The sequence below is a fragment of the Varanus komodoensis genome, unplaced genomic scaffold (genome assembly GCF_004798865.1).
Source record: "Varanus komodoensis strain SLA01 unplaced genomic scaffold, ASM479886v1 scaffold20_1, whole genome shotgun sequence".
Lineage (NCBI taxonomy): Eukaryota > Metazoa > Chordata > Lepidosauria > Squamata > Varanidae > Varanus > Varanus komodoensis.
The window spans coordinates 18,750,616-18,777,939 of NW_025335587.1; the positions used below are offsets into that span (position 1 = coordinate 18,750,616).

The window sequence follows — 27,324 nt, forward strand, 5'->3', positions numbered from 1 at the left end:
ATTCTGCAGTACTGATGTTACCCACTCTGAGTTGGGTAGACTTGGGAAAACCCGAACTCTCGCTTATTTTCTTTAATGATTTTAAATGCACAAAAAATAGTTGGGGAACAGTCCAAAAGTAAAATAGCAAAGTAGCCACAAAATGACAACTGACTGCGGAGCAAGAGGGAACAAAATGGAGCAGCTAAGCCCTGGCCGTCCTGCGACATCCAGACAAACTGCCAAATTGCTTCCATGTGTCCTTTTACGATGTTTGCCTCTAATACAATGAGATATTATAATTTTATCCATAATTGGCTTACCACAGCTGGATTCAAGCACCAGAAGTTGAGAGTATGCACTGCTATTTTATGCTGGGATCGTCCTTTCGGCCGTCCAAAGAAGCCATTCCTATCCGGAAAATGAAGTGGGGTTTCATTTGTCCAGATAAAGGTTTGCTGCAAGGCGACTCGGTAGTCATCGGCAAACCTGAAGCAAAACGAAAAGGATTGCAAATCGAGAGCCTGTGACAGCCCTGCCACATACGCGCACAAGTGAGCCCGGAAGAAGTCTCACCGGTGCAGCTTCACTGACCTGTGGTTCTCTTTAAAAAGGTACCCCAGGACCATGAATAGTCCCTTTAGGATGATCTGAGTCGAGGGGCTTATAATGGGAAAGGAAATTAGTTCTTCTCCCCCATGGAACATGGTCATTTTCTCTTCTTTTTCAAGAACAGCGGCAAAATGATTCTATGAAAGACCAAAAGCATGTGAATTAAGCATGTTAAAATATCCTGCACAATTGTGGGGGGGGGGGTGGGGGGGGGGCGCTTTGGTAGTCCCCGTAAATATTTTGCAACGGAATCGGTATGAACTGATGCTGGAAGGAACCCAGAATTGAATGAGTTGTCCAACTGATGCTCAGCAAAGATACGGAAATGCAGTAAGATTTTGGGATGATAAACCTTTTAACAGTACTCAGGGGAATGGAGTAACAAGTAAGTACATTCCGTAAGACTGCCATAGTACAGCATAAAGTATAAATTGTATTTTCCTTGATTCAACAAAATGACTAACTATGGTTTGTCACGGAACTAAGAAATCTTTAGTTGCCCATGTAATAGCTGCAAAAACAGCCAGCGCAGAAAAGGGACTACCTGCACGTGAGACTCTTGCCTGGATTGGGCTCCGCGGCATCTTGTTGGACTGCAATTCCCATAATCCCAGACCACTGACCATGGTTAAACTGCAATGACCTCTGGAAGGCACGTATCCCCCACATCTGCCCTAAATCATGTTCATTCTAAATAGGGGTCTGGGGTTCAGTCGACAGAAGGTCTCCTTCCGATAAAATCTGAGATTGTTTCTCTGTAAAGGTTATTGCCCCTGACTGAACACACTAAAGTATTCATGGTAATGCTTTCGAATGCAAAGGACTGCATTCTATGGGGCTGGATTAGTAGCCATGGAGTAAAATTTGGACAGGGAGCAATGCGTTACCACCGTGTGCGGGAGCATGTACATACACGCATTCCAAGAAGCATGACTGTTTCATGTTCCACACTACAGTTCCAGAGTGGGGACCTCCGCGTGGATTTTTAAAGGATCCTTAAGATTTCCTACCTGTAACACGGGAAATGTCGCACTTGTTATTCCCATGTTGTGTAAGAATGCCACCATCTGGCTTCCGCTCCAAACTTTACTGGAGGTCTCGTATCCTCTCTCCACCAACTGACCGCAGGCTTCCTTTATCCAGCTGCGAACGGAAAACACCGTAAGAAGCCAAAAACAAACCCTTGGCTGACACGCTTTTTGACATCAGAGCTTTAATTCTTTAAGGGATGGGATTTCATTCCCCATAAAAAAATAATGGTTATCAAATGCACTTGTTGTGCAGTTGGGGGGGGGGGAACGCTGATGAACAAGGGTCTTCTCTGCAGTAGCACCCAGGTTATACAACTCCTCCTTCTGGAGGCGCTGGAAATTTGGGGAGCAGTGCCTCAGTGGAAGGCACTGAGGAGTCTTACTTGAACACCTGGCGACCCGGGGATCCCATTGCTAAGTGGGGGATCCAGCCCCGGCACCCTTTCCTTGCACTTTCCTTTGCCACTTCTCCCCACTTTACTGGCGCTTGTCAATTGACAGCCAGGCATTTATTTGTTTAAAACATTTGCATTGTCCACCGTCCCGCCACAGAAGTCTCCGGACGGCTCACAGTGGTTCTGTGTGCGGTCTCACCTGGGAAATTTGCTCACCTGCTGGCTACTATCCCTGGCAATGAATAGGGGGGATTGCTACTCTTCCTCAACAGCTTGCCAACCGATCCTTACAACCCGCAATGAAACTGACTTAACCAGGGGGACCCAACAGCCTATCCTGGGTTGAACAACTCATGGAACAGATGGTGACTTGTCGGGAGCTCTGCCCTCCCCACTGTGTGGCGTAAGCCACGCTGCGGGAGGTGGCCCGACTCTGAATCGCAGAACTAATCACCGTGGCAGGGTCCCCATGATGGGTTGTTGAGTCACAGGAGTCCATCCCTTGCTTTCTGCCTGCCGCTCTCTGTACGGTTCGCAGACTTGACAGGATGATCAACCTGAGTTTGCCCCATAAGGTTAATAGGCTGGAGGAAATAAAGTCATCAGCTACAGTCTTTTCATCAGCTGCAAAAGATTTACTTAGCAACTGAAAGGGAGAATTTGCAACAACAGGAAAAAAAGAGAAACCAATTTTAAAAACTCTCTTTTTCAGCAGCCAAAGAACCCTTGAAGTTTTGTGGCATGGATAGGGCATGAGGAGCCATGAAGAATGAGGAAAAAATATCAAAAAACGAGTGGAGTTTTGCACGCTTCGCTTCTAAGATAATCTGCATCAGCTACCTTAGAAGTGCCCAGATGGACCTGCAGAAATTAGGTTGCCACCCAAGCACATACCCCAGAATCCTCTATCGGGGTCCTGCTGCGTATGCTAGGAAGCTCCTTGCAAAAAGCAACCCCTAGAAAGGCTGAATTAACCAGGGGAACTGCAAACAAGTTGCTGCCATTTCTACTTGTGCTTCTATTCAGACTGCAAACATTTTGTTCCATTTCTTCCCGCTCTTCTGGTTTTCTGTCCCCGCTAACACTCACTTGGCATTCTGTTTCCAGTGAGCATTTTCAGGTCTTAAAAAGTTTGTTTCCCCACTTCGGAAAACAATGGGGATTCCCCCCCCCCCCATGGCTTTTTATGCATGTGTGGTTCCATTCTGAACACCTAAGGATCGGTGCTCAGAGAACAGAGATGGCCGTTAGTACGTTCAAAACCAAAGCTGCAAACTCCTAACCCATTTCTGAGTCATTTCTCTTTTGATTGTAAATAGTTTTGCGTTTTTTTTTCCACTAAAGGCTTCAGCTTGTCTACTTGGAAATGCTTATTCGATTTCAGTTATTAGACCTGCAATAAAACTAGGAAATAAAAAGCATGTTCTCATCCTGTAAGAACCACAGAATTTTAAAGACCTGAACTACAAGCGGACATTTTCCTCAAGATCAAAATTAAACTGTTTGTTTGTGTGGAGGAGCAAAGAGCCTCTTTCCATGCAGCATCTGAACACTAGATTGCTTCTAATAATTAACTGGATCTTCTTTGAGGGTAAGATTGATTGATTACTTTTTATTTATTTATGCAATGTATTTATAGACAGCTGCCCAATAGCATGTTGTTGTCTGGGCAGCTTGCAAAATGAAAAAATACGATTCAGAACACATTATCATGAATTAACAATTTGCAGCATCAGCATTTCCAGAATAATAATCACTAATGCAGATACACCTTCCTTTCCAACGGTTTGCTGACTCTGACTCTATCTCTAAACTTACCTGAGAAGAAACGGCATGCAATCACTCTTTGACCCATGGTCTAAAGGTGCTTTGTTTTCTGAGTGAATATCTTCTATTTTATTACTGAATTATTACACAGTGGCTTCGGTTATTCCATGCTAACAGCCTCTACTTATGTACCATTAACTTCCTGTTTTCACTCTGCATTCATTCATTCAGAAAACCAGCATGGCTAAGACTAGGTAGCATTTCCCCAAAGACTAAAATTCTACATGCATGGATTCAGAACTAAGTTACACAACCAGCAGACTTGCCCGGTCTATTCTTCTGGAGGACTGTCTAACTTGTGTACAACTTGGGGTGGTGGGGAGGGGACATTCAATTTGTTAATGACCTCCTCTTATTAAAACACAAACTGAAAATGAGCAAGTTGGCAAAAAGAGCCATGGACTCGGTTTCTCCTTGGGGGCCAACTGGCCAGGCACGAAAAGGTGCTTGTCTTAAAAGAATGGGGACAACTCTTCAATCCTCCACCTGCATTTTGAAGTGGAAGTATTCAGCACCAGTGTGGCTGCTCGTGTGCCTCCGTTTTGAAGCCATGGTTGGGTATTTTTCCCTTTTCCACAACTAATTCATCTATAAAAGAGAGGAGAGGAGGCGCTGTAGCCCAGGAAGAAAGCACCTGCTCTGCAGGCCAGAGGTACCATGTTCGATCCCTGACATCATTGGCTGAAACTGGTGGGAAGCTCTGCCTGAAGCCTGCCCTGGTGCCACTGGGACGCGTGGGTTTTGCTAAATCTCTCCTGCCTACGTGTCTCAGATTGCCGGGCGTCTTTTGCCCCACTGCTTGCTCGTTGATTAGAACTGGATTTTTTAAAGCGATTCACAAGAATTTCCTTCCACGTCGGTTCAGTAAAAAGCAGTCCTCAAGACAGGAGCTGCTGCTGAATCGTCTTGCTGGAGCCACACCAATCCAAACACATTTGTGCCAGCCGTGAATTCACCATGCAGACGGTACTGACGTGCCTTTTCCGGATCGAGGCCATTTGGACTAAGGCGGTTTCCTGCATAGGTAGGTCTGGCTATCCTGAGCTAAACGAGCTAACTGGGTCTCTTGCATCATTCCCGTGTTCCTAAATCCTTAAGCATCCTCTTCCTATGGCGACAGCAAGAAGCAAATCACTTAGGGATTTTATCAGGACTTCTAAGTTACACTCTTTCTAGCACCAGGTAAAGACCTTTTTATTCCACTGTTATTTTAATAACCAGTGGTTTTAGATGTTTTAGGATTTTTTTCCTTTCACAGTCGCACTTTCTATTTATTCCTCCTTTTGCTTAAGTCTGTGGTGTGTTCTATATTGTTTTAATAACTGAGGTTTTATATTGTACTTTTATGTTTTGTAAGCCGTCCTGAGCGCTTGGCGAGAGGATGGGATATAAATGTCTCAAACAAACAAAGTGTGCGGATGCTACTTATGGGCCCATGGCCATCGTTAGTTTTACGCTCGTGTCATGTTCAGGAACTAGCTCATTCTTACTTAATCAAGCTGCAGCACACGGCACGCAAAGGCCCGTGGTTTTCCCTCCTGATGTTGTTGTTCACCATCGTGTCCAGCTCTTCCCGGGCCGAGCTGAGCTGAGCTTCTGTCACAGTGTAACTGGACGATTCCCGGGCGCTATCCTCGATATTGTGAGCTTCGTCTAAAACGACCACCTGATTTTTCAAATTAATCTCCATCTGTCAAAAATCAACAAGCATGATTGTTAACTGCATTAGCAAAAAGGGGAAATCAAATCATTTGGGTAACCGCATTATTTATTTAAAACTGTTCTATGCTGTCCCATCTGTAGAAGTCTCGGAGCGGGTTACAACAAATTAATCCTAAAAATAGAAATAAGAATAACAGTTGCCCAGTATCCAATGTTTAAATAGAAACCCACTAACTAAAACGAGTGAGCAATTAAAATATTGGGAGAATAAAAAGGGGTTTGCCTGACGCTGGAAGAAGCGTTGGTGCCAGGTGGACCTCTCTGGGGAGGGTGTTCCACAATTGAGGTGCCACCGCAGAGAAGGCCCTCCTCTTGATCTCCTCCAAGCACGGCTCCCGGAGGGGGGCCTCTGGCTCCGATCTCAAGGAGTGGGAGGGCACACAGGGAATTCCTTCTCTTTGTGATGATACAGAACTTTCCTGGCTAGGTAACGAAATTCCCATTTTTTTGTCTTGCTTTATTTGCAAGAGCAAGCTTATCCCAAACCTGGACGAGGTTCCCCTCCCCACTCAGCCACGAAGCCTTCAAGACCGTTCCTGTCTCTCAGCTTAGGCTACCCACACAGGGTTGCAAGGAGAAGGAACACATGCACATACCTTGAAAAAAGGTAGCACAAAAAGGTCACAAATTGAATAATTTGCGTGGAAAAGTGCCCGCTTACAAATGTACTTACACTCTCCCGTATTTGTGAATCCAAAAGATAGTTGTAGGGACAAAAGACGATCTCGGCCTCGGCCATCAATTCCCGAGCTGCAAAATAGGGGCACGCACGCAGCCTCTTCCCCAGGCCTACTAAATCTTCTATGTCCCACGCCTGGGACTTCTTTTGCACGCACAGTACAGAGTGGTATTCACTAAGCTTCTGCACGCCGTGGTAGAAGGAACAACTTTTGCCCTAGAAGTAAATGAGGAGGAAAAGCAAGATTCAAATACACACCACTGTGGCTCACGCTGCACCTCTCCCTATCTACCGCTTCACAGAGGTACATTTCTGGACAGCCTGAACCTGTATCCTCTTGGCACAATTCAGCTGCAACAGGGAATCGTGGTTTCCAGCTTCCCCGCGCTTCCATATTCACTTGCTGCTGGAAGATCAGAAACACTTGCCGCTCTTCCACATGTCTTTGGATGAGCCACAGTTTTGTTATACCCAAAATTGGGGAGCTGTGTGTGTTGCAATTCTAGCTATTAAGAACCAGCCAAGATTTCAAATGATGTTTTTAGGGGCCGGCTTGTTTCCTACCTACAGCTATGGGCAAGTTTGGATGTAAGAGAGAATTGTGATTTGTTGACAATTAGATGCTTCCAATCTCCCACTCTAGCACAAACCTGAGAACCTATAATTTTATAAATTAACATCTCAACTTGAGGACCGGAATGAATTCTGGAGAAAGACAATTCTCATTAAGGAATTCCCACAGCATAATTTAGCAAGCTGTCCCCATCTCTCATCTGTTCTGCCAGATTAAAACTGTATTTGCTAAAAAATATTAAAACAATCTGGTACTTTTCATAACAGCAAATGTTAAAGTAACAGCCAAGTATTTAAAGTTATACAGAGGCAGAAAAAGCTGAGCAAGTTCCTGAAACTGTAGCCTTTGGAAACTCTCTAAGGCTTCTTACACGAATGAAGGATGATAACAAGAAACACTCATCCTGTAACACAACCCTAAGGGAGGCTGGCAGCTGAAGTGTTATCGCACTTCGAGCCTCTTAGTTCGCAAACTGTCAGTTTATCGACTTTAGCAATATGGTCTTGGTGTAGAACAAGGGCACCTCGAGTGAGACTGCTAATTGGCCTTCATTACCATTATACCTCTCCCTCGAGGCCTCGGGGACAAGGGAGGGCACAAAGACTTAACACCTTGCGTAGACTTGTCAAGTACCAAAGTCACGTGAAAACAAGAAGAAAAGAAAGAGAAGGTTCACCAAGGCAAAGGCCACTCATTTTGCAGAGAGCATTAAAGGCTTATAAACGCTGCCGGTCGGCTTTGGCGCCTGTCTCCACGTGGCAGAGTGGACAGAACGTTGGTCCACGGCCAAAAAAAAACACAACCCAGGGTTTGAATCCCCATTCAGCCATGAAGTTCACCAGCCAACCTCGAGTTTGTCAAGCGGTATTGTTGTGAGAGGAAAGTTAAAAGCAGCACTGTGTGGTGTAAATACAACAGAATAAAATACAGTCTCACACTTACAGGTGATGCAAGCACTGTTTAATCTGAGGCATTAAATGTAAACCGTGCTTTGAAGGACGGGAATTCTGGTCTGGCACAGCTGGAGAGCACCTGCTTGGGGAACGCTGTTTCGCACTGGATATGAGCAGTGGTCTGGAGCAGCAGCAGCAGCAGCTGCCGCCACCGTTAGACCCTTCGGGGCTGAGAGCTTCTCTGTGGGGAAACAAAGCCCCACATAAATAAATATATGAATAACCCCAGGCAGTGGACAGGGCCTTCCTGCGAGTAGCTGCAGAAAACCTCTGAATGATGATTGCGCATTTCCCCAGGAAAACAGGCCCCCTTACTTGCAAATACCTCGGCTTAACCGGGCTGTAAATAATTTGAATGCTATTCTTAATACTACAGGGTGGGAGGGCTGTGGTTTTTATTAAGGGAGAGATGTTACCAGGTTAAAAAAAAATAGTCCTGGATATGGCAGTAAAATATCATCAAACTTGGGTATTTCTCATGTTTTAAACCGCACGCCCTATAGCATACTAATAGGACGAAAATAAAGCCACGTTTCTTTCCCTTTTTTAAAAGAAAGAGCTTACATCTTTTGCTTCCAGAAGCTCCACGCATTTCTCATTCTTGTTGCTGCAGCTAGATACTTTTGGATGGACACAAGTGTATTCCCTGCTAGACAGAATGGTCATCCGGACGCCCGAATACGCTGTTCTCCGCATCTCTCTGGTGATCTGAGCTATTTGCTTGTGTGTTCGAGTTCCAAAAAATATTTTGGGGATAAATGGCCTTCCTCCGTTTTCTCTCTTCTTTGCATCAGAAACATCTTTGGCCTTTTCCTCAGTAGAACAGGTACACTGGGTACAGGGGCTGGAAGCCTGTAATTAAAGGAAGGGAAAACTTATTAAATATAAATTAAAATCTCAATTAAGCATTCTATTAAACAGAATAATCAGACACGGCAATCAGCAATTATTCTCCGAAATAAAGCATTAAGATGGCTACGAATAGCTTCCTATTACTGTAATTACTTCCTTTTAGAGTACCAACATTACTGTGGAAAAAAAATTCATTCTCTTTTATCCAGAGTTGACTAGTAAACATTGACTACATGACAGTTTCAGACACAAACCTACACGTGAAAAAGTTCTTTATGATAACTGGTGCATTGTAAGGCACTTTTGCTTCATGTTGAGAATCAAACTGTATTTTTGTAAGCATTTTCCAAATGAAAGGGCGCACACAAATGGAAGCCTCGGCAACACAGACGCAAAAACAACGAAAATGCTGTGCTGGCCAGAATGCAACAAAGAGTTCATTGCGTGCGGCTTAGAACTGAGTCGCAAGCTAGCGGGTGCGTTTCCCGACTGGAGTGCTCACGTAAGACTGCCTTAAACTGCCACATTTTTTTGCATTAATAAAATTAATCTAAGGAAGAGGAGTGTAACAAAGGCCGCAAATTTTGGGAGTCCTTGCTGCAATATGGGGTGTACATCTGCAAATAAACAAACAGAAGGACTTTCATCTGAGCAGTTAACACAAAAAGTCAGAGAACTGTTCACACTGGCCTGGGGATGAAGTAAGGCTGGGGTCAGGATCCGGTTGCGGCGAGAGCCCGAACCCCTCCAAGCCAGTCATCCTGTGCCTGCTTACCTGTGAGAGCGCCCACGTCTCCCTTCTTACCAAACTACTTCCAAGTTTGTTCGGGTAAGAAGAGGCGTAGAAGCATTGGTGAGAAAATATAGACAAACTTGCCCTCAGAAATAGAAAGCAGTTCAGTGTATTAATCACACACGCAGACAATATTAACAGAACTGCTTAAATTTAAGCAGAGCTCTCGAGTATTTTAATTTTCTATTGTGGGCCTGATTAAGTAGTTTTATGAATTATATACAAAAATAAAAGTAGAAGGTCGAGCACATTTTCACTGCAGGTTTGCTGTTTTCTTTGCAGATCGATTTAGAGTAAAAATGCTACAATGACTTTAATGGGAGTGAGTATGAGTTGCTGCCAGCGAGATCACATTGCTGAAATTCAGTTGTCGAAATTACGGACTGTGCAACAAAGGAAGGGCCTTCGGTTTTTCAAAATATAAACAAGCTCATTCTTTAAAAAAAAAAAATAAACAATGTAAAGGTAGCGTGTGCTGATGCTTCTAAGTTTTTACATGTATTTTACAAATATTTAACGTCTGTTAAAGTAAACTTTACTGTGGAAATAAAATCCATTCTCTTGTATCCAGAGTTGACTAGTAAACACCAACTACCTCAAATATTTCAGGTCATACACACCGGTCATGTATTCAGGTGAAAAATTAACGAGGGATAAATTTAGCGTGCTCTTTACTAAATGTGAGTGAATCAAACTAAATTAAACCACACTATGAACATTCTGCATCCAAAAAACCTTCTGATGCCAATCACCTATGCAAAGCAGGCGGACTTGCATATGGAAATTTTCCAGAAAGCCACGTGACCGGAGTGCAAACGCAATGGTGGGCATGGCCAGAACTGGCTTTAACCCTGAACAGAACCAGTCCTGATCGTGTCTGATAATATGCTGCAAAGTTTTGTTGCAGTACCCACTTTTATTTAATTAGGACACAAATCATGCTGGATAACCATGATGAGGTTGGTAACAGGATAGCTCCGCCTCTAATTACTCTGTCACTAAGTAACTCTCCAGAATTGCACACTTTAATGAGGAGGAGGAAGGGTCCTTCAAATGGAACATGATCACAATGAAACACTGTAAGAACAACTCCCTGGACTGGAGAAGAGGATGGAGAAGCACGGCTATCTACTTCTAATGGCACCTGAGAAGCAGCTGGATTTCGCAAAATGCTATCACCATAAATTACACTCTGTTTATATCCCACCTCTCTCTTCTTGCGCAAGACAGCTCAGATGGTCCGCCTCTCCTCATCCTCACAACAACCCGCATTACCAACATCATTTTTAAAACAAGGGCAGGATCTTATTTGCTGCACAACTGACAATGGGGCCCAAACACCGTGCTGTCGCCAGCTTCACAATCTCTTTTTTCGCCTTCCCCTTAATTGTAATCGGTAAGATTATCCTCCATGAGCAAATGCGGAGTCACTGTGTGCGTTATGCCACAATGCCAGGGGATCAACTGTCTCTTGGCCTTCACTCCGTGGAAAAGCAGGCTCAAATTTCCCCTGCTCCCACTCAAGCTTGTCCACCATTAAATATTACAATACACGATAGAATGGGAGTAAATGCAACCCTTCAGGAGCTGTCACTCAGTGGGATAAAAGGCCGCTGACGTGCCAAATAAACAGGCCGTCAAAGCAGATAAACTTACCGGCTGTGCTAGAATTGTTACATTCCTAGCTCAGGTTGCCAGTAACAGCAGGTTTCATTACGGTGTGCTGCCACATTAAATGGCCAGTTCCAAATATCCTGCCTTCTCTATATTGAATAATTACTTATTCACCAAAAGGATAAAAGGACGCATTATGAATGGGTCCCTTGTCAGCGGCAGAGGAGGAAACAGCTGACGGGCGGTGTACGTTACATGCGCCGCCATGGCAGCCTCGGTGGTACATTTGCGCGGGGGGGGGGAGGCATTCAAATTGGGAGTGCGTGATACTCCTCTCCGTGCTCCAGTTTGCTCTTGGGAAGGACGGGGGGTGCAAAAACACGCTCACACGATACAGGAGGCAACAGCGGCCAGAATGGGGAGGGAAGCGGTGGCTGAGTGGGACATTTATTTATTTATTCATTAGAACATTTCTATGCAAATGTTCTATTTCTATTAGAACACTTCTATGACATGTAGAGGGTTTGGTGGAACCCCTGACCGGGTGCCTTCCAGCATGCCCCCCCCCCCCACAGCGGTGGGCCATAGACCAGTGGCACGGCACCTGTGGGGCAGGGAGAGGGCCCCGACTTCTGCGGGCCGGGGAGAACCCAGGAGGGGCACCACGGGCTTCAGGTGAGCGACAGACCCAGAGCCTGGCTCAGCATCACGGCAGCCTGAGTCGAGGGCAAGCGGCCTTGGGACGAGCGCCTGAGCACGGAGTAAGGCCTGGTGTTCCAGCACCCGCGTCACTGCTCCCGGGCCGCGCGATGTCGCAACATATGTCGCGAGGAGGCTGCCGCCGAGATGCCTTGCGTCTTGGAGATGCTGCAGCGCCCTTTGGATCTTCTTTGCTGTGACAGACACGGCTGCCCGTCTGGGAATCCGAGCATCCAACAACTCAGGCGGTTTCACGCACGCACTGATGCTACAATCCAGTCGAGACAATCGGAGAAGTGAACTGACTTTCAGTACAGACACAAATGCCTTTTAAAGGGTGGGTGGGGGGAAGGAATTAAAATATACTTTGTATTAAGATTTATATTTAGGAGTATATCTAGAGGTATAAAATAAAGGCAGCAAAAAGCAAGGAGTTGAAAAAATAACATTTATTTTACAGGTGGCCTTAAAAGTTTGTCTTAAAAGGTTTGAAATTGGTATAATATTGCCTTTAATAAGCACTTCACCCTCCACTGCAGCTTTAAAATGTTACCTTTTACTTTAAAAAACCAACATCAGGAAAGTAGTAAACTTGGGTCTGATTTTATAGTCACCAGTAAAATAGTATAGAGCTGCGCTGCAGTAGTCATAACATTTCTCAAAGCCGCAGACGCCACCAGCCAAAAAATAAAACCTTTAAGGTGCCTAACAGAGAGGAGAGTTTATATATATATATATATATATATATATATATATATATTTATATGTGGAAAATTTACAATTATAATTTTAGCAACTGAAGCCTTTGTTTTATTTGCATTACTAAAGAGGAATTTCTCCCCTCCCCGCTTCTTGCAGAAATCAGTTTTAAAAAGACAACTCTCTGGAGATGATCTTATTCTCGAGTATGTTAAAATGTAAAAGAGACTATGTTTAAAAAGTAACTGAAGAATAGTCTTGCCACCCATTTATCATTTTTACTGACCATTCTGATTTTGGAAGCGGCTTCCAAAAAACATCGCAAGCTGCTTATGGTCAGTTGGTCCTTTTTGCGGGGGGGGCGGGGGTGCAGGCAAAATAACCAGCCTGTTTTTGCAGTCACTGGATATCCTGCCTGCATGGTATGTGCTCGTAGAAGAGGTAGCCAGAAAAGTACAGCAGCAGTCCCCCCTCCCTCCAATCAGCGAACTAATAAAAGTGACCTAGCCTGACACAAAGAGTCATTGTTGCTGCTGTTCTTTTGTTTGCCATCTCCATTCTTGGTCCTGAAATGACTTTGTAGGATAATTTAATGTGAGAAAGCCCAGTGAGGCCAACGAGTCCGTTCCGTTCCTTTGGTGGCTGTTGAGAAGGCTCCGAGATGCACAGAAGCAAGAGGCTTGCTTAGCAATCGCCGGCTTTTCCTGACCTGTGGGGCCATGCGCGTCCATCACGACCAGCAGCCGGTGAGACTCATCCTCTGTGGGGCTGTCTAAAACCGTTCAAACTTAGTGGCCATGAAACACGCACCATGAAGATGCTCTTCCTCCCCGCCAAGTCAAATATTTTTAATATTATTGTAAAACTGTTCTCTGTACACTTTCTCCACATTAGAGAGTCGAACACCTCCTGGCTTCCTCTGAAAGCGCATAGTTCGGCAGCATCAGCAGGACCTCATTTATCTAGTCGCACCTGTCAGGAGCGGCAGCGCAACTGGATTATTTTTTTTACATGGGCACCTTGCCTTTATGCCAGCAATAATATTCATATGGCTAGCAGAAATCCATAATGCACAAGTACAAAACAAGATTTCTTCAAAGTACCAAATAAAAGGGGTTTAACATGGTTAAATAAACCGAGACAGACACTGAAAGCACCCAGTGTCGAACCAATTTTGCTAGATGCAAACAATTATATTTCGTTGCACCAAGCATCTGGATAGGTTTCGTTCCATCATCGAGGTGAATGACTATGCCAAATTTTAAAAGTGGCAATCGCACCAAGAAAAAGCTTTGTAGACTATGCAGCGATAAGCTTAGACTAGAATTTGGAGCAGGTGTAATACTGGAAAGAAATCTGATTTTGAAATTTGCATTTCTTTATTTCTACATTATAATTTTTAATTTAGTTTAAATTATTTTCACTTTTGCATTTTGAAAATCCGAAGATCTGCATATTAAGTAAGCTGTGCTTACTACAACACAGTTGTCACATTACTAAAAAAAAAGAAACCAATACATTATTTCAAGGCTAAAGCAAGCCATGCCTTAAAGTCAGCCTTCCCAAAATAGGCTCACCAGCACGATTTTATGAAGCCACCGAGCAAATTCAATGCAGAATGTGGTTCTACTTTTGGTCTGAGTCATAAAAGCAGAAACCTACAAAGTACTAGGCTTATGCGTCCACTTTATTGTCGCAATAAAAGAAATATGTTAGTAGATGGGGGTCAACAGGCAGAGCAGTTTCAGGACTCCCAACGCTCTGTACATTATGGAGTTTCTCCATCCAAGGACAACAAAATGGCTAAGCAAGAGGCCAGATTCACTGGCAGCCCAGAAGACGTGCCATTCTGTACTATAAAGAAAGGGCTTCACGTCGGGAATTATTTCATTTGGTATAATATTTATTCGCAATCTGGGTTCCTGCCTTGCAAATCAAATATTTGAGCCATGTTTGGCCGTGCTCAGAAGCTTGAGAGACATCTGACCTATGCCCTGTGACTCACTGACGTACCAGTGCTTGGAAGCACCTACAGGGCAGGCTGGCCTTCCTGTTATTCTCTCCGCTGGCTGACGGTAAGCCCTGCTTCTCCTCCCCAGATGCCTGAAGCCCAGGTACAGGACAGATAATGGGCCCAGTAGCCAAAGAAACCCACAAAGAATGACTGGAGGGAGAAGGGGCCTCCTTTCTACCAGTCCCCCATTATCCCAGTTTATTCCCTCTTGACTTAGAGGCTCTCCAGGACAGCTTTGACATCACTCGGTACCTGACCCTTCCAGGTGGTGATGCCAGGGATAGAACCTGAGACCTTCTGCATGCAGATCATGGGTTCAGGACCACTATGGCTTTCTCCCACAAAGGTGGGGCCCCAAAGAAGTCAGCCTTCTGTTTGCTGGTCTTCTGCTAGCAAAGGGGAACACCACTTGCTTACAAGTCAGAAAAGGGCCAAACCTAGTTATCTGGTTTGCATCAGAATAGTCTGGCTTACTTCATGATTTCTAAATAACAGACCTATGCTGTTTGGAATCACTTACTCTTCTCTAATCGCTCTGTGAAATATTGATTTTGTTAACTGATGGAACTGATGGTACACCCTGGAACACGCCAATGTTTGAATAAATTAAAGTTAAAACATGATCGGTTCTGATTACACGTTTTTAGCAGAGGCTTTCAGTATTTCCACTGCATTTTCCAAAGATAAGGGCTAAGATGTAGAAAAATCAGTCTGAAAAATTCCTTTGGACAATTCAAGAATGGAAAGTGCAGCTGCTAAACTATTATTTATTTGCAATTTGGCTAGCATACAGTGGAGACTATAGAGTACACAGATGCTTATTTTAAAATAGCTGGGCTAGAATTCTCTTTATCATTCTTTATGAGACACTGTTTCCATAAAACATGATTCTCATCGCTGGTGCCAGAGATTGGTAAGAATGAACAACTGCTGAAGGATTCAGCTAAGGGACCACAAATGTCGGACATACTTGGTAGACCACCAAGTCAATATTGTGCCAATAAGTCAGAATCTACTTCGTGTCTCAAAATTCAATGCATCAGGGACAAGTCGGTGCTCCCCTACCCAACTCTAGGAGTCCAGGATGCCTTGGAAGCCGTGTGAAAACCATAGGCCAATCTCTTTGCTTTGGCTGGGAACCAGGAGGGGAAGTGGATCATCGCTGCAGTTTACATTTTTAACTTCTGAGGAAGCGGCACAACAGTTGGGGTAAACAAACCAGCCCCTCCAATGAGAAGGGAGGGACTCTTCCGCTGAAGCCTTGCAGACCAGGGGTCAGCACAAGGCAGATTTCGGGATGCTCTGGATTTCAACTGCCAACGTGGCCAATGATCAGGAATGCTGGGAGTTGTATTTCAAGTGTCTAAGACATCTGCCATCTACTGCTGATCCCTGGTGTAGACAGGACTGGCCAAGATGGACCAATGATTTGACTCAGCAGAAGGCACCATCTTCCAGCTTCAAAGCTGGGGGGGGGGGGGTGTTGGTGCACTAACCCAATCTCCCCCCTGCTCTAAATGTGCAAGGAATGCTGGCACTTGTCACGTTTACTGGTGTGTCGGCACGTGTGGTAGGGACACTTGCCACGGTACTAGAAGGAGTGGACCCTGGGCCCATCTGGGTTATTAAGGACCCACTGACTGTGTGTTGCTCCTTGCGCACCCTCTTTGTGTGGGGTTTAGCCAAGTCAGAGGCCGCATGTAGGAACTCAAACTGGCCAGGCCGGTTTAAGGATGCCCCTGAGTTTCCCAGGACATTTCAGGTCACACGCCCTACTTTGATTTGTTTTCATAATCAGTACAAGACCACTCAGAAGTTCAGGAAAGGTCCATCGAAAAGCCAGAATGCTTTAGGAGGAAAGAGAAACAACTCTGAATGGAAAGAGAAAGGAGGTCAATATGAAAGGGAGTAGTAGAGCCAAAGGCAACTTAAAGAGGGCAGAACAGTCCACTGAAGAAATAAAAGTCAGGTTTTAGCTCAATCTATCTGCTCTGAGGGGACTCCAGAACCGTCTAATGGAGATTTCCCCCCTTTGCTAGCAAGCCCAGCCTCCGAAGCAGCTGACACCAGCCGCAGTCAGAAAGAAAACACTCGGGCGGCTGGATCTCATGGCCAATCCAAGACCGCAGCTCCCATGCTTCTAAGCACAGCACTGCCCGAGATAAGCCTGCTTAGAAGGTCAACGGCTATAAAGACGAAGAACTGAAACTTCAGAAATGGAACGCAAAATCCAATGCAAAATAAGGCTAAACAAACAGCAGAGGTTGCGATCCTTGACATGAGAAGCGATAAGAGCTCCCTTGATATCCCCCATCGACATATCACTGGAAACAAAGCCCGCTTGGTGGTGGATGCCCCAGTGTGAGAAATCTCACACAAGCACACCCTACTGAGATAACTGAGGCAGTATTATTAAAACTTTTTTTTCACTTCTTTTAAAAGGTAGTCTTCAACTTCTTGATTAAATAGCACAAAGCAGCTGTTTATCCACTCACGGTAACCAGCAGGTGAACCCGATTCAATATTTATCACTGGCTTTCACAGATCACCGCTAACCAAGCAAACGTTTTAATTAAGCTGGAACTCGCTTCAAAGAGCTCATTCAGGACGTCAATCAGCAGGGGTAAAGGATCAGATACTGTGTCCGGTGAGAGTGTGTAATACAAATCCGCAACTTTCTTCACCCCGCTGCGGTGAGCTCGCCGGCCGGAGAGCGCCCACTCTGATTGTGACAGACTGCCCGTCTCCTGGAATGCGTAACCGAAGTCACCCAGACCCCATTGTGAAGGTTGTAAGCAATATGTTAACTGCGATGGCCTCGCACATTAAGACAGATCCTTTTCACAGCTGTTTCTTGATACTCCGAGTGTTTGTTACACTGCTCTCCATTTACTGTTTACTTTCTTGCCCGGTGTAACTGGGGATTCCTCTAACGCAGCTGCCTCGTCTTCTTCCTTTCCTTTTTTTCTGCTCGGAAGCAAAATTAATCAGGAGAGTGTTTCTGCAAGAGTGAAACACTTCCCCTTCTGGCGACTGGGACTCTGGGTCTACAAGCAAGGACTAGATATGAGGACGGAAGTGGCAAGTAGACGCACCCCAGCTCTGAAATTTGGGGGGGGGGGGGGCCTGCTGGCAGGAGGAAAGCTTCCAGGGCTTGAGGAGGGATTATGCTGGAACCAACTGCTAGGCATCAAGGGGTGGCCTTGAATTAGAGCCTCCGGCCACCTGTTTCCAGCGGCTTGCCTCCTGCATCATCAGCACCACGTCCCAGGCCAGGCGGAGTAAGGCTCAGGGAAAGGATGGCCTTTTGGGCCGCAGTTCCAGTCCGAAGAAAGTCAACAAAAGCCCAGCCTGAGAGGTGTCAGCGGATGACAAGTCAATGAGACACATACCTGTTCCATCGCAGCCAAGCCAGCTAAACAGAAGACAATGAAAGACTCTGAAGTCTGAATATATTAGGAGTTGCTTTTCAGCCACATTCTGTAGAATGCTTCTTTTTCCCTCTGTGCATAACTGATTTTTCAGCAGAGGCCCATTATGATGGGTGGGAGGAGGTTTGGAACTTGCTATGCTGCACTGAAAGTCTTGGTTGAGAAGCCATTTAATTTCCAGAGGACCAACTCACCATAAGATAGGAAATTTAGAAGCCTCAGAACTCAGCTCTCTCCTCTATGAATCGCCCTGGGCATATTGTTTTGCTTCCTTGTGATCAGAAACACGTCTGAAGCGATTGTGCTTTAACAGTGCAGACAGAGATTGCTCCTTATTGCAGGCCAGATGTGCTCATAGGAGCATCTCCTCACTCTTCCCTTCCATTTGGGGACGATTCAAGTTAGGGGCTTCTACAGAGAAGAAGGGCAGAACATTGGAAGAACCCTACTATGGAAATGGATTATACTTCCAGTTTCTTAGTGGACGTTTGCTTGGTCACCTAAGACAAACAGAAATAACCTTTCCAGGGAATCACACAGAGAATCTTTGCTGTGCTGATTTTTTATTATTCCTTTCAAGCCTTCGATATGCCAAAACCATTAGCATGTGGACAGTGAGCTAGTCGGGTGAAAGCAAACTGAAGGCTAGTCAGTGTTTTAAATTCATTGGCAGGTCTTGTATTGCCTCAATCTAAAGCTGTACAGATGCACTGTGTTTACTGAACTATACCAGTTTTGTTTGAAGTCTTATTTTTCCTAAGCTGCCAGCCCCCAGTTACATACAAAGGTTCCCCCCTTAAAAAAGGCCACCCTTTCAAGATAAAAGGTCAGGGCCAAACAAAAAGCGCAGTGCCCTTTTAACTGTTCATAGAAATGCAATTCCTTTCAAAAAGTCATGGTTCTCAGATTCCCACACCTCATCTTCCCTTCTTTTCTTATGTGGCCCAGGTATTTTGACTGAACAGATATACCTTAATTGTTCTCTTGGAAATACATGCCCTGTGGGGCGTAGGACAAAGTAGGATATCCAAAACCAACAGGTATGTATGTTCAAAGGGCTCCATGCATGACCCCCGCTTCAGTAATATTTTGTTAGCATACGAGGAAGAAAAAACACCCGATAAAGGACATATTGTCAACAAACGCTGCACAGGCAGCAACAAGGAGCAGCCCCTGTGCCTGATCAAAAGGGAGTAAGAGCAAAGCGTTTATCGTGGCTCTCGCTTTTGTCTCCTTTCTCCAGCCACAAAGCGCACTTCAGAGTTGCTGCCAGAAGCAGCTCCTTTCAACAGAAAGGGCGGAACGAGATAGCCAAGCGAGACGCTCGGAGGGATTATGCCTCCTCTGATTTACTGGGATATCTCAGTGAACGCCGTAAGAGGCGGAAGAGCGGACGGTCTCAGGCTCTGTCCACAGCATCTTCAGATGGGCCTAGAAAAGCTTCTTCTGCAAAGCCATGAAGCTTCGGGACCAGTGCAGACAATACCGAGCCGAAGAAACGAAGGATGAGGCCGCCTGCGATGATCCTATGCTCAAACGAAGCAGTGGAAGGGGCCGACGTGCTTGCCGATTCTTTTAGACGGGTCTCTTTCTTCAGTGGCGGTTCTGGAAGGGCTCGATTCACTGGCAGACAAGAGCACTGGAGTTTCTCGAAAGCACCTGCATGTTACATGGGCCAACATGTCTTCCGCCGAAACACAAAGGGAGGCTTCACACACGGCATGAGGCAAACCCTCCCCTCGCTCCGGTGCAGTCAGTGCCATCTGCCTGGCAGGCCCTCCTAAATATCGGCAAGCGTCTCTCTGTTTCATTCTCACTTTGCGTTGTGAGTTACGTTGCAGACTGAATTTTAGAGCTAGCTTTAACGGGTAGGAGCTAAGTCAGACTCACTCCATTTCTTTCTCTGCTGTCACCCTTTCCACCATTCCCGGCAGGCTGTGAGCTCACAATACCAGACGGGACCGTGTGACTGTGTCCGTAATTTATTTGCTGTTGGGGTGTCCTGAAGGTCCTCCACGTACAAGCACATGCACAACCCAGTCAGGGCAGACACAGGCAGCCTTCAACCTTGTCCCCTCCAGATATGCAGCAGCAGCGCCAAGGGAAAGCAACAGGTAGAAGGCAGAGGACTAACAGTCCCATCAGTCCAACACAGATGGGGAAGGTGATACTTTTTTGTTGTTATCATTAAGCAACTGGGAATCAGAAGCTCTTGATCAACTCCTCATCACCCAGCATCTCCCAGCAGATTCTGAGCGACCTTCCACCCCCCCGTTAGAAAACACTTTGTAAAAGGTAGATTATTAAAAGTTGACAGCGCAATGATTGTACCTTAAGACGACTCATGAGTTGGAAACAGAACTGGGTTCTGCAAAGGCATGAATGGTATAATGAAATTGGAATATGGTAATTAATGATAAACTGACAATGGAAATAAAAAGGGTTAATGAAAGCAAATGAATATAATGAAATTTGGGAAGATTTTGTAAAAGCAGTACTGATAGAAGGGTGTAAACCCAATCAAGATTATATGAATTTCTGGAGGGGATATGGGTAAAATTGAATTATATTATATATTATTAATTGTTGTAGTATGTGTATGATGGTAGTATTGGTCTCTGGGGTGGGGCGTGCACTCTGTCATTTATTCTTTTTTAATTATTGTGTTCTCGTTATATTGTTGTTGTTGTGATTGTATTTATGGTTTTTTTCTGTCAAAAAAAATAAAAAGGGGAGGGGAGGAGACTCATGAATCACTTTCTAAAGCTGCATTGTGGGACTGAAGCCACTAGAACAGCTTTGGAGGGCTGGTTTTAAGTGCATATCCTACAAGTTGAACATGGTTTGTGCTGAGCCCCATAATAAAAGGCCTTCCCACCTAATTAAGCGCTGTCCATTAACCTGTTTTGTCCCCTGTAGTAGCGACCTGGAATAATCAAACCCTTTATCTCAGGGGATGATTAAGAAACAGATCATAATTAACTTTTTCATTAGTTCAAGATCACATTAAATAGATTTCGAAATTTGAGTCTTGCGGATGTTCACTTTCTCGGCAGACAACGAGGCTGGCTCGTCGCGCCACATTTTTGGATCACATAAGGCTTACAAAACAATGGGTCAGATTCATAGTGGGGTGACTACTACAGCCGGGCGGACAAGAGGCGGACTTTCTCACCCCAACCCCTCCAGTTGCCCCTCAGCCCACTGAAAATGCCCGAGATGTCTGGGGTTCAGAAGAGGGGCCTTGGTGAACTAGTGCAAGCCTAGCTCTGCATTCACACAGCTGCGCATGGGAGCCCACAAGCAGGACAGGAGCTGAGCAACACCCTCCCGCCCATCTTCCCCAGCAACTGTGCATGTGGGCGCTTTGCCTCTGAGCCTGGAGAGGACGTATCGCCAGTCGGATCTAGCAGCTGTGGACAGACATCCCCCTCCGTGAATTCTCCCAGTCTCCGAGTTTGAGACCCTCACTGCATCTTGTAGAAGTGAAGCCCGTACCTTAACTCTGTACTGTCTGAAGGGCACCTGCTGAACATATGATCTGGGCAGGGCAACTTCTTCTTCCTTCTCTTTTCTCCTCCTATATTATTTATTTACTTATTTTATACTGATAATTTTAATTTTATATTATTATGTTTGTAACTCAGTGTATTTTTTGTATTCTTGTATTTAATGGTAATTTATTATGTTCTATTGTATTTCAATGTATTTTATTGTGTTGTAAGCCGCCCCGAGGCTTCGGCAAGGGGCGGCATAGAAATGTTATTATAATTAAAAAAAAAAAAAAAAAAACTGGGCGAGTTGCGGGGGAGGTTTGAATCCCCCCAAACTGTATGGGGGCACCTTTAATGAGCAGAGTCCTGAACGAAGGTGGCAGAGCCTGCATCCGACCCAAAGGGCAGCAAACTCTGATCTAGGGAACTGCACATACGGTACGCTGAGCGACTGAGAGCTTACTGCGGATTTATGGAACCTGAGTTCCTTAGGAGCAACAGACCAGGAGCCTGGGTTCAGATGCTGCCACAGCTTGAAGGTTTCCTGATAGGCTTTGCCTGCTCAAGGAGAACAAGCCGAGTGTTCCAGCACACCACCATCCGCAGCAAGCCAGGATAATCCTCACCTACGTGCGAACGCCACCTATGTCTTCGGCATTCCTCGTACCACAGGCATAAAAATGTAATCCTTGCCTTTCAAAACGAGAGCGAGAGAGATGTGGGTGCGCAAGGTTCTGAACCGCGGCCTCCTTACTACCCTCCGTATTTACTCCGCTCAGTTGGTCAAGTCAGAAGACCGCTTCCTCACACCCATTTTCAAAACTACCATTTCTGAATGATTAGCCAGTCCAGACCCTCCATAAAGTTGCTTGTAATTTCAAATGTCAATTTAACTAGTAATTCTTAGTCAGATTCATGAATGGAAACTCCGCCAATAAACGACCACTTCAAAGCAGAAACAGTTTTCTGCCAAATGCAATTTTTTTTTTTAAAGCATGCTTTATAAGCCAGGAACTCACTGAACAGGCGAAAATACTGCATATATAAATATTACACAGTTGTGGTTTATTGTTACTAGCTACACAGGCTCTGAGTTGACTCAACAGTCCTGCGAGGCTTTTTTTTTTTTTAATAATTTGTGACTAAACTTGAAGGTTTATTGAAGTTATTTTTTTAAGGATTTGCATCTGAAAAGCAACAGTACCCCCTGCTGGCCTCCAAAATTCTTTAAAATTAAAATCCTCTGCATTCCATTTGACAGATTTCAAATTCTACTAATTCATTCTGTGCACAAGTATGATTTCCTGACCATTAAACAAATACAAATACTCATCTGCAAGCAAGTTTTTTAAATGAATAGCTCTATTAAATACCAGTTTGGCTCCTTAGGGGTTTGAAGATATACAGTATAAACAAGCGATGACCACTAAGTATAATTTTAAAAATATTTACATCTTTTGTTAAACCATTTTTTCCCGGAGGTTCATGGTGGATATGACTGTCTAGAAAAGAAGAGGGGATTTTTAAATGATTCAATCATTGATTCTGTATATTTCTGACTAGGCAACATTCTCTGGGAAGTTTTTCTGATACTACCACTTTCCCACGAATACACTCTCTCTCTCTCTCGTAGCTGTCAAGCAATTAACTTTATTCTACAACCAAAGCTGACTTATCCGGGAAAGTCTTACTTCTGGGACAGGACATTGCAATGAAATACAGGATGCAACTCAGCAGGAATAATCAGGAATCACCTGAACGCTTTCATCCTGCAAGGATCTTCTTGGTATCTCTCTTCACGCAATGTTTCACTTCCATACATTTTTTTAAATAAAAAGATTGGTTGTGATCATAATAGCGTGCATTTCCTGAACAGCCACTAAGCATCACCAACATCATCAAAAAACAGCCTCCCTTGACTTGATGCTCTCTGGCTCTTTTCGGGCTGCTGGCCACCACCTCAGGCCACAGGGAGCACCTTTCCAAAGGCTGTGCCTTCGCAACATCGGCAAAGGTGCCCTCTGTTGCAGCTTTGGCTCAGACTTGGCAAGCAAGTTTCCTGACAGAGTCAGATCCCGGAGCAGGAGTCCATAAACGGCCGTAACAGCAGGCCAATGGATGAAACGGCACATGGGAAGAGGCCTGAGCAGCAATACCAGGTACGAGCGGCCTTCTGACTCGTCCAGCAGTCGCGCTGCTGTTGTTGGAGGGAGCTATTTTGGGGGCAGGTGCTGGAGGAGAGTGTAGCACAGTCAGTCGACAATGCCCTCCTTTCTTACTGCAAATGTTAAAGAAATCAGGAGAAAGAAAAAGGAAGCGGGGAGCTGGAGGAAGAAAATCCGGAGTGGGAGACAACCATTTATTCCACATTCTTGGCATTCCCAGAATGCCCTGTATTCCAATCAATATGCCTACACTGTGTTAAACAAAACGGATTTACACAAGTGAGAGTTCAGTAGGGGTCTCATATATTATTAAAAGTTTATACATTGATTTACAGGGCCAGATTTTTCTGCTGACATGCTTTCAGTGCAGAAGGGGGGGAGGAAATCAATGGCGTTACCTTGGCAGACAATCTGACCCATTTGCATTTAATGGCTTCTCAAAATTATGCAGTACTTAAAAGAAACGGCTTTCACTCGGAACGCTGCTTGAGATCTGAGTAATGAGTCACTTAAAATTGTTTAAAAAGGTTCCCCCCCCCAGCCCACTTTAAATGGGTTTAAAAGCTTACAGGAGTCTTAATTTGGTAATGAAGGACAGGGTATAAATATTTTAAACCAATATATAGGATTCTAGCAAGCTGAGAAAACTGTAATGCAACATGTGAACAAAATCATTCTTCCAGTGCCTTCCTTTGCATGAAATGCCACAGAACGCTTCACGCCACGCACCCAGCATCGCTCGCCCACCTGACAGTCAGTGCCTCCAAGACAGGCACAGGAGCCATTTCCACCAGAGGCGCACACCTGAGCTGGGCAATGGAGACACTCTGCTTTCAGACCAGTGGTAGCTCATTTACATAAATGACGCATCACCTGACGCTGCTGTGAGCGGCTCTGCCATGCCTTCAGATATATCCGAGTTTATCATGCCAGAAATAAGCCTGGCCTTCCCCAGATTCTGAACACTCCCTCATTCCCTCTCCTCCTCCCAGTGCAACTGTTGGAGGACCAGAAGCTTCTACTAGTTTACATTAATTGCAGGTTGTCCTGCCGGCTGAACCTGATAAAACTGGGTTTAAGCCTGTAGTTTGATTAGAACAACTTCAAACTGTGGTTTATAAAGCTGGCCTGTTTCAGGCAAGCTGTAGTTAGGTTTCAGCACATGCAGTTTTATTATTTACTGTATTTTAATACTGCCTCTCAGTGGTTTACAACGATCACCACAGAATCCTACACTCAGCTCGCCCTCGCCCAACCAGGCTTGATCCTGCTCAGCTTCCAAGATTAGGCAGGATCAGGCACTTCAGGCTATATGGCTCTGTTACCCTCCTGCAAGAGGAGGAAAACATGATCCTAGCAGGAACTCGGCTTGCTCCCATCTCAGTAAAACTACCTTTCATTGTAATGATGGGATGCAGTCCATGAATGATTAGCATGCATGGCTAAACGGGAAGCAACACTCATTATTGTGGGTTTTTCAAGTATTCAGTATTCAAACCACACTTGGAAAAATTTAGGTTCCTAGTACAAGAAGAACTCTGTTGCCCTTAGTGTTGGGGTATTTGCGAAAGCCTTGCAGGTAGTACCTACAAGAAGCCAGCAGCCTTATGGGCCAGCTGGGTGGGCACCCGATTTTCTGCACAGTTTGGTCTCACCCACCTAAACATGAGGCACATGGGATTCCCTCCGATGTTCCGATAAACCAGAAATTGATGGCTTGACTCTAGGAAATGATACATGCAGGGCAAGGAAGAAGCACACAAGCTCAGTCGGCCTGGGTCAGGTTCATTCACATAATGCTGAACATTGGCTTAGCATTAGTATCTGAACCACCTCCGCTACAAAGCTATAAAACACAATTCTCAACATGAGACATCAAAAAAAAGAATAATGTAAAGTAAATTATTTTCTATTTAACATCAAAGCTTGGAAGAGAAATCAGGCTTTTCTGGAGCCCAAAGGGACTCGGGGTTACCCAAAGTCACTTCTTGTGAAGTAATTTCGCAGAAGGAATCCCTATTGATTTCCCATAACCCTAGACTCTACTGCAGTGGGAAGACACTGACTATAAAAGCAACTTAATTGCACAGTCACTGATTTTCGGCTAGACACTTTCAACAGGGAAAAAAAAATCAATACGAGTTGCCCAGCTTATTAAGTCATTGTGGCGACTGAGGTCATTAACTCACAGCACAGGAAAAAGTAAAAGCACTCGCTCGCGTCAGTAAGCATCCATATCTGGCGAACTGCTGTTGCCTCCCATTGAAAGAGAGAGAGAGAAAGCTTTCCGATACACGAGGAGGTCTAAGACAAAGCCGAGGGCCAAGCTAGGCACCTACCTGGGGTGCATAAAACACAACCGAGCCTCTCTTTGCCTTGCAGATGCCTTACAGAATGAGCTGCTGCTACTCAGGAGTAAGGACCCAGAGCAAAGAAGAAAAGCCTCTAAGGAAGGGAGGCAGTAATCCAACGAAGGCCTGCAAGGAGGCTGAGGCCTTAGACACGGCTGGCTGGCTCTCCTCCTGGTTTGGCAGCTGCAGATGGATTTCTCATTGTCTACACCTGGGATTTTCCCCCTCCTACCTCCTGAACAAAAGGATCTTCCAGACCTTCTAAAAGTACTGGTCTCAACAATTTAGAACCACAAAAAGAAAAAACTGATTCTTGAAATCGTTCTATGATGTTATGCATTTTTGTAACCAACAAAATACTTATAAATATGGTTATATGCATGTCTGCGAACTTACTCTGAATTGCTGAACAAAGGTATATAAATAAATTTAATGTCGGACAAGCCAAAGAATTCACAACCAGGACCAGAACAGGTAATGGATATTGTCACAAAAAGACTATGACCTTAAGTTCTGCTTAGATATAGAGCGGTATACTATACTGTAAATAAAAATAAACAGGCTGGTCAAAAGCTTTTGGAAACAGGCGCATTTCTGCCAAACAGCTAAAAGCCAAGAAAAATGAGAAGAGCAAGGGATTTCTGAAAAACCACTGCCACAACTGGAAAAAAACCCTGCTCTTTAAAAGGGGAGACTTCTTTGTTCCATGGTTATTTCCATAAAGTATTTCAAAAGTCCGCATGTTTCCCACGGTCAAACAAGTTTTGTAGATTTTTTCGAACAATACCAATACCAAACAATACCAAAAATTAGTGGGATGGACACAAATGCCACAGAGCAAAAGTTATCTTTGAAAACCATCTCCAGGTCTCAAACGATAGCTCTTTCTCAGTCATCAGCCTCAGGCGTCTTCTGCATAAACCACACTGGCTACTTTGGATACAGGACACAACCACACACGGAAGGGCTTGCGGTTCCCTTTCACACAAAGGAATGCGTGGCTCTATCCCACAGCCACAAAGGATGCATCTCCCACAAAGTGTCCCAGGATACATCCTGGGATGTAAGAGCATTTTAACATGAGAGAAACAGCTCAAAGAGGGAGAGAACAGGGAGGCTCAGTTCATACAGCTGCGTTTTCACACTAAATTCATATGCAACAACATAATCTCTCTTTACATTTTGAACCCAGAGCTCTGGTACTTACTATTTTGGGAGAGAAAGGGGGAGGTTTCCCACAGGACACAGTCAATTCCCCACTGTTCTGCTGCTGGTAAACCTCCAAAGCGTCGACAAACTGCACTCCATTGACAAGCCGGTGTCGTTTCCTCACCTGGAAGGAAACAAAGTGTTTTTCACACTTTCTGTGTTGAGGGAAACTCTCACTGCCGGGAGCTGCCTGCTATGGTACCCCCGACACATTGTAAAGGAAAATGAGAC

At 44.8% G+C, this 27,324-nt stretch overlaps 1 protein-coding gene across 2 annotated transcripts in view; it reads right to left on the reverse strand.

The window, feature by feature from the left end:
- BRIP1 (BRCA1 interacting helicase 1) overlaps positions 1-27,324 on the reverse strand; it is a 91,284-nt gene that overhangs the window by 57,509 nt on the left and 6,451 nt on the right. For both annotated transcript variants that reach the window (XM_044430162.1, XM_044430163.1), the window contains exons 6-12: positions 27,092-27,217; positions 8,337-8,624; positions 6,240-6,461; positions 5,335-5,534; positions 1,602-1,734; positions 574-728; positions 303-468 (exon numbers count right to left, since the gene is read on the reverse strand). In XM_044430162.1, the coding sequence (XP_044286097.1) occupies positions 303-468; positions 574-728; positions 1,602-1,734; positions 5,335-5,534; positions 6,240-6,461; positions 8,337-8,624; positions 27,092-27,217 (1,290 nt within the window). The remainder of the gene's footprint in view (positions 1-302; positions 469-573; positions 729-1,601; positions 1,735-5,334; positions 5,535-6,239; positions 6,462-8,336; positions 8,625-27,091; positions 27,218-27,324) is intronic.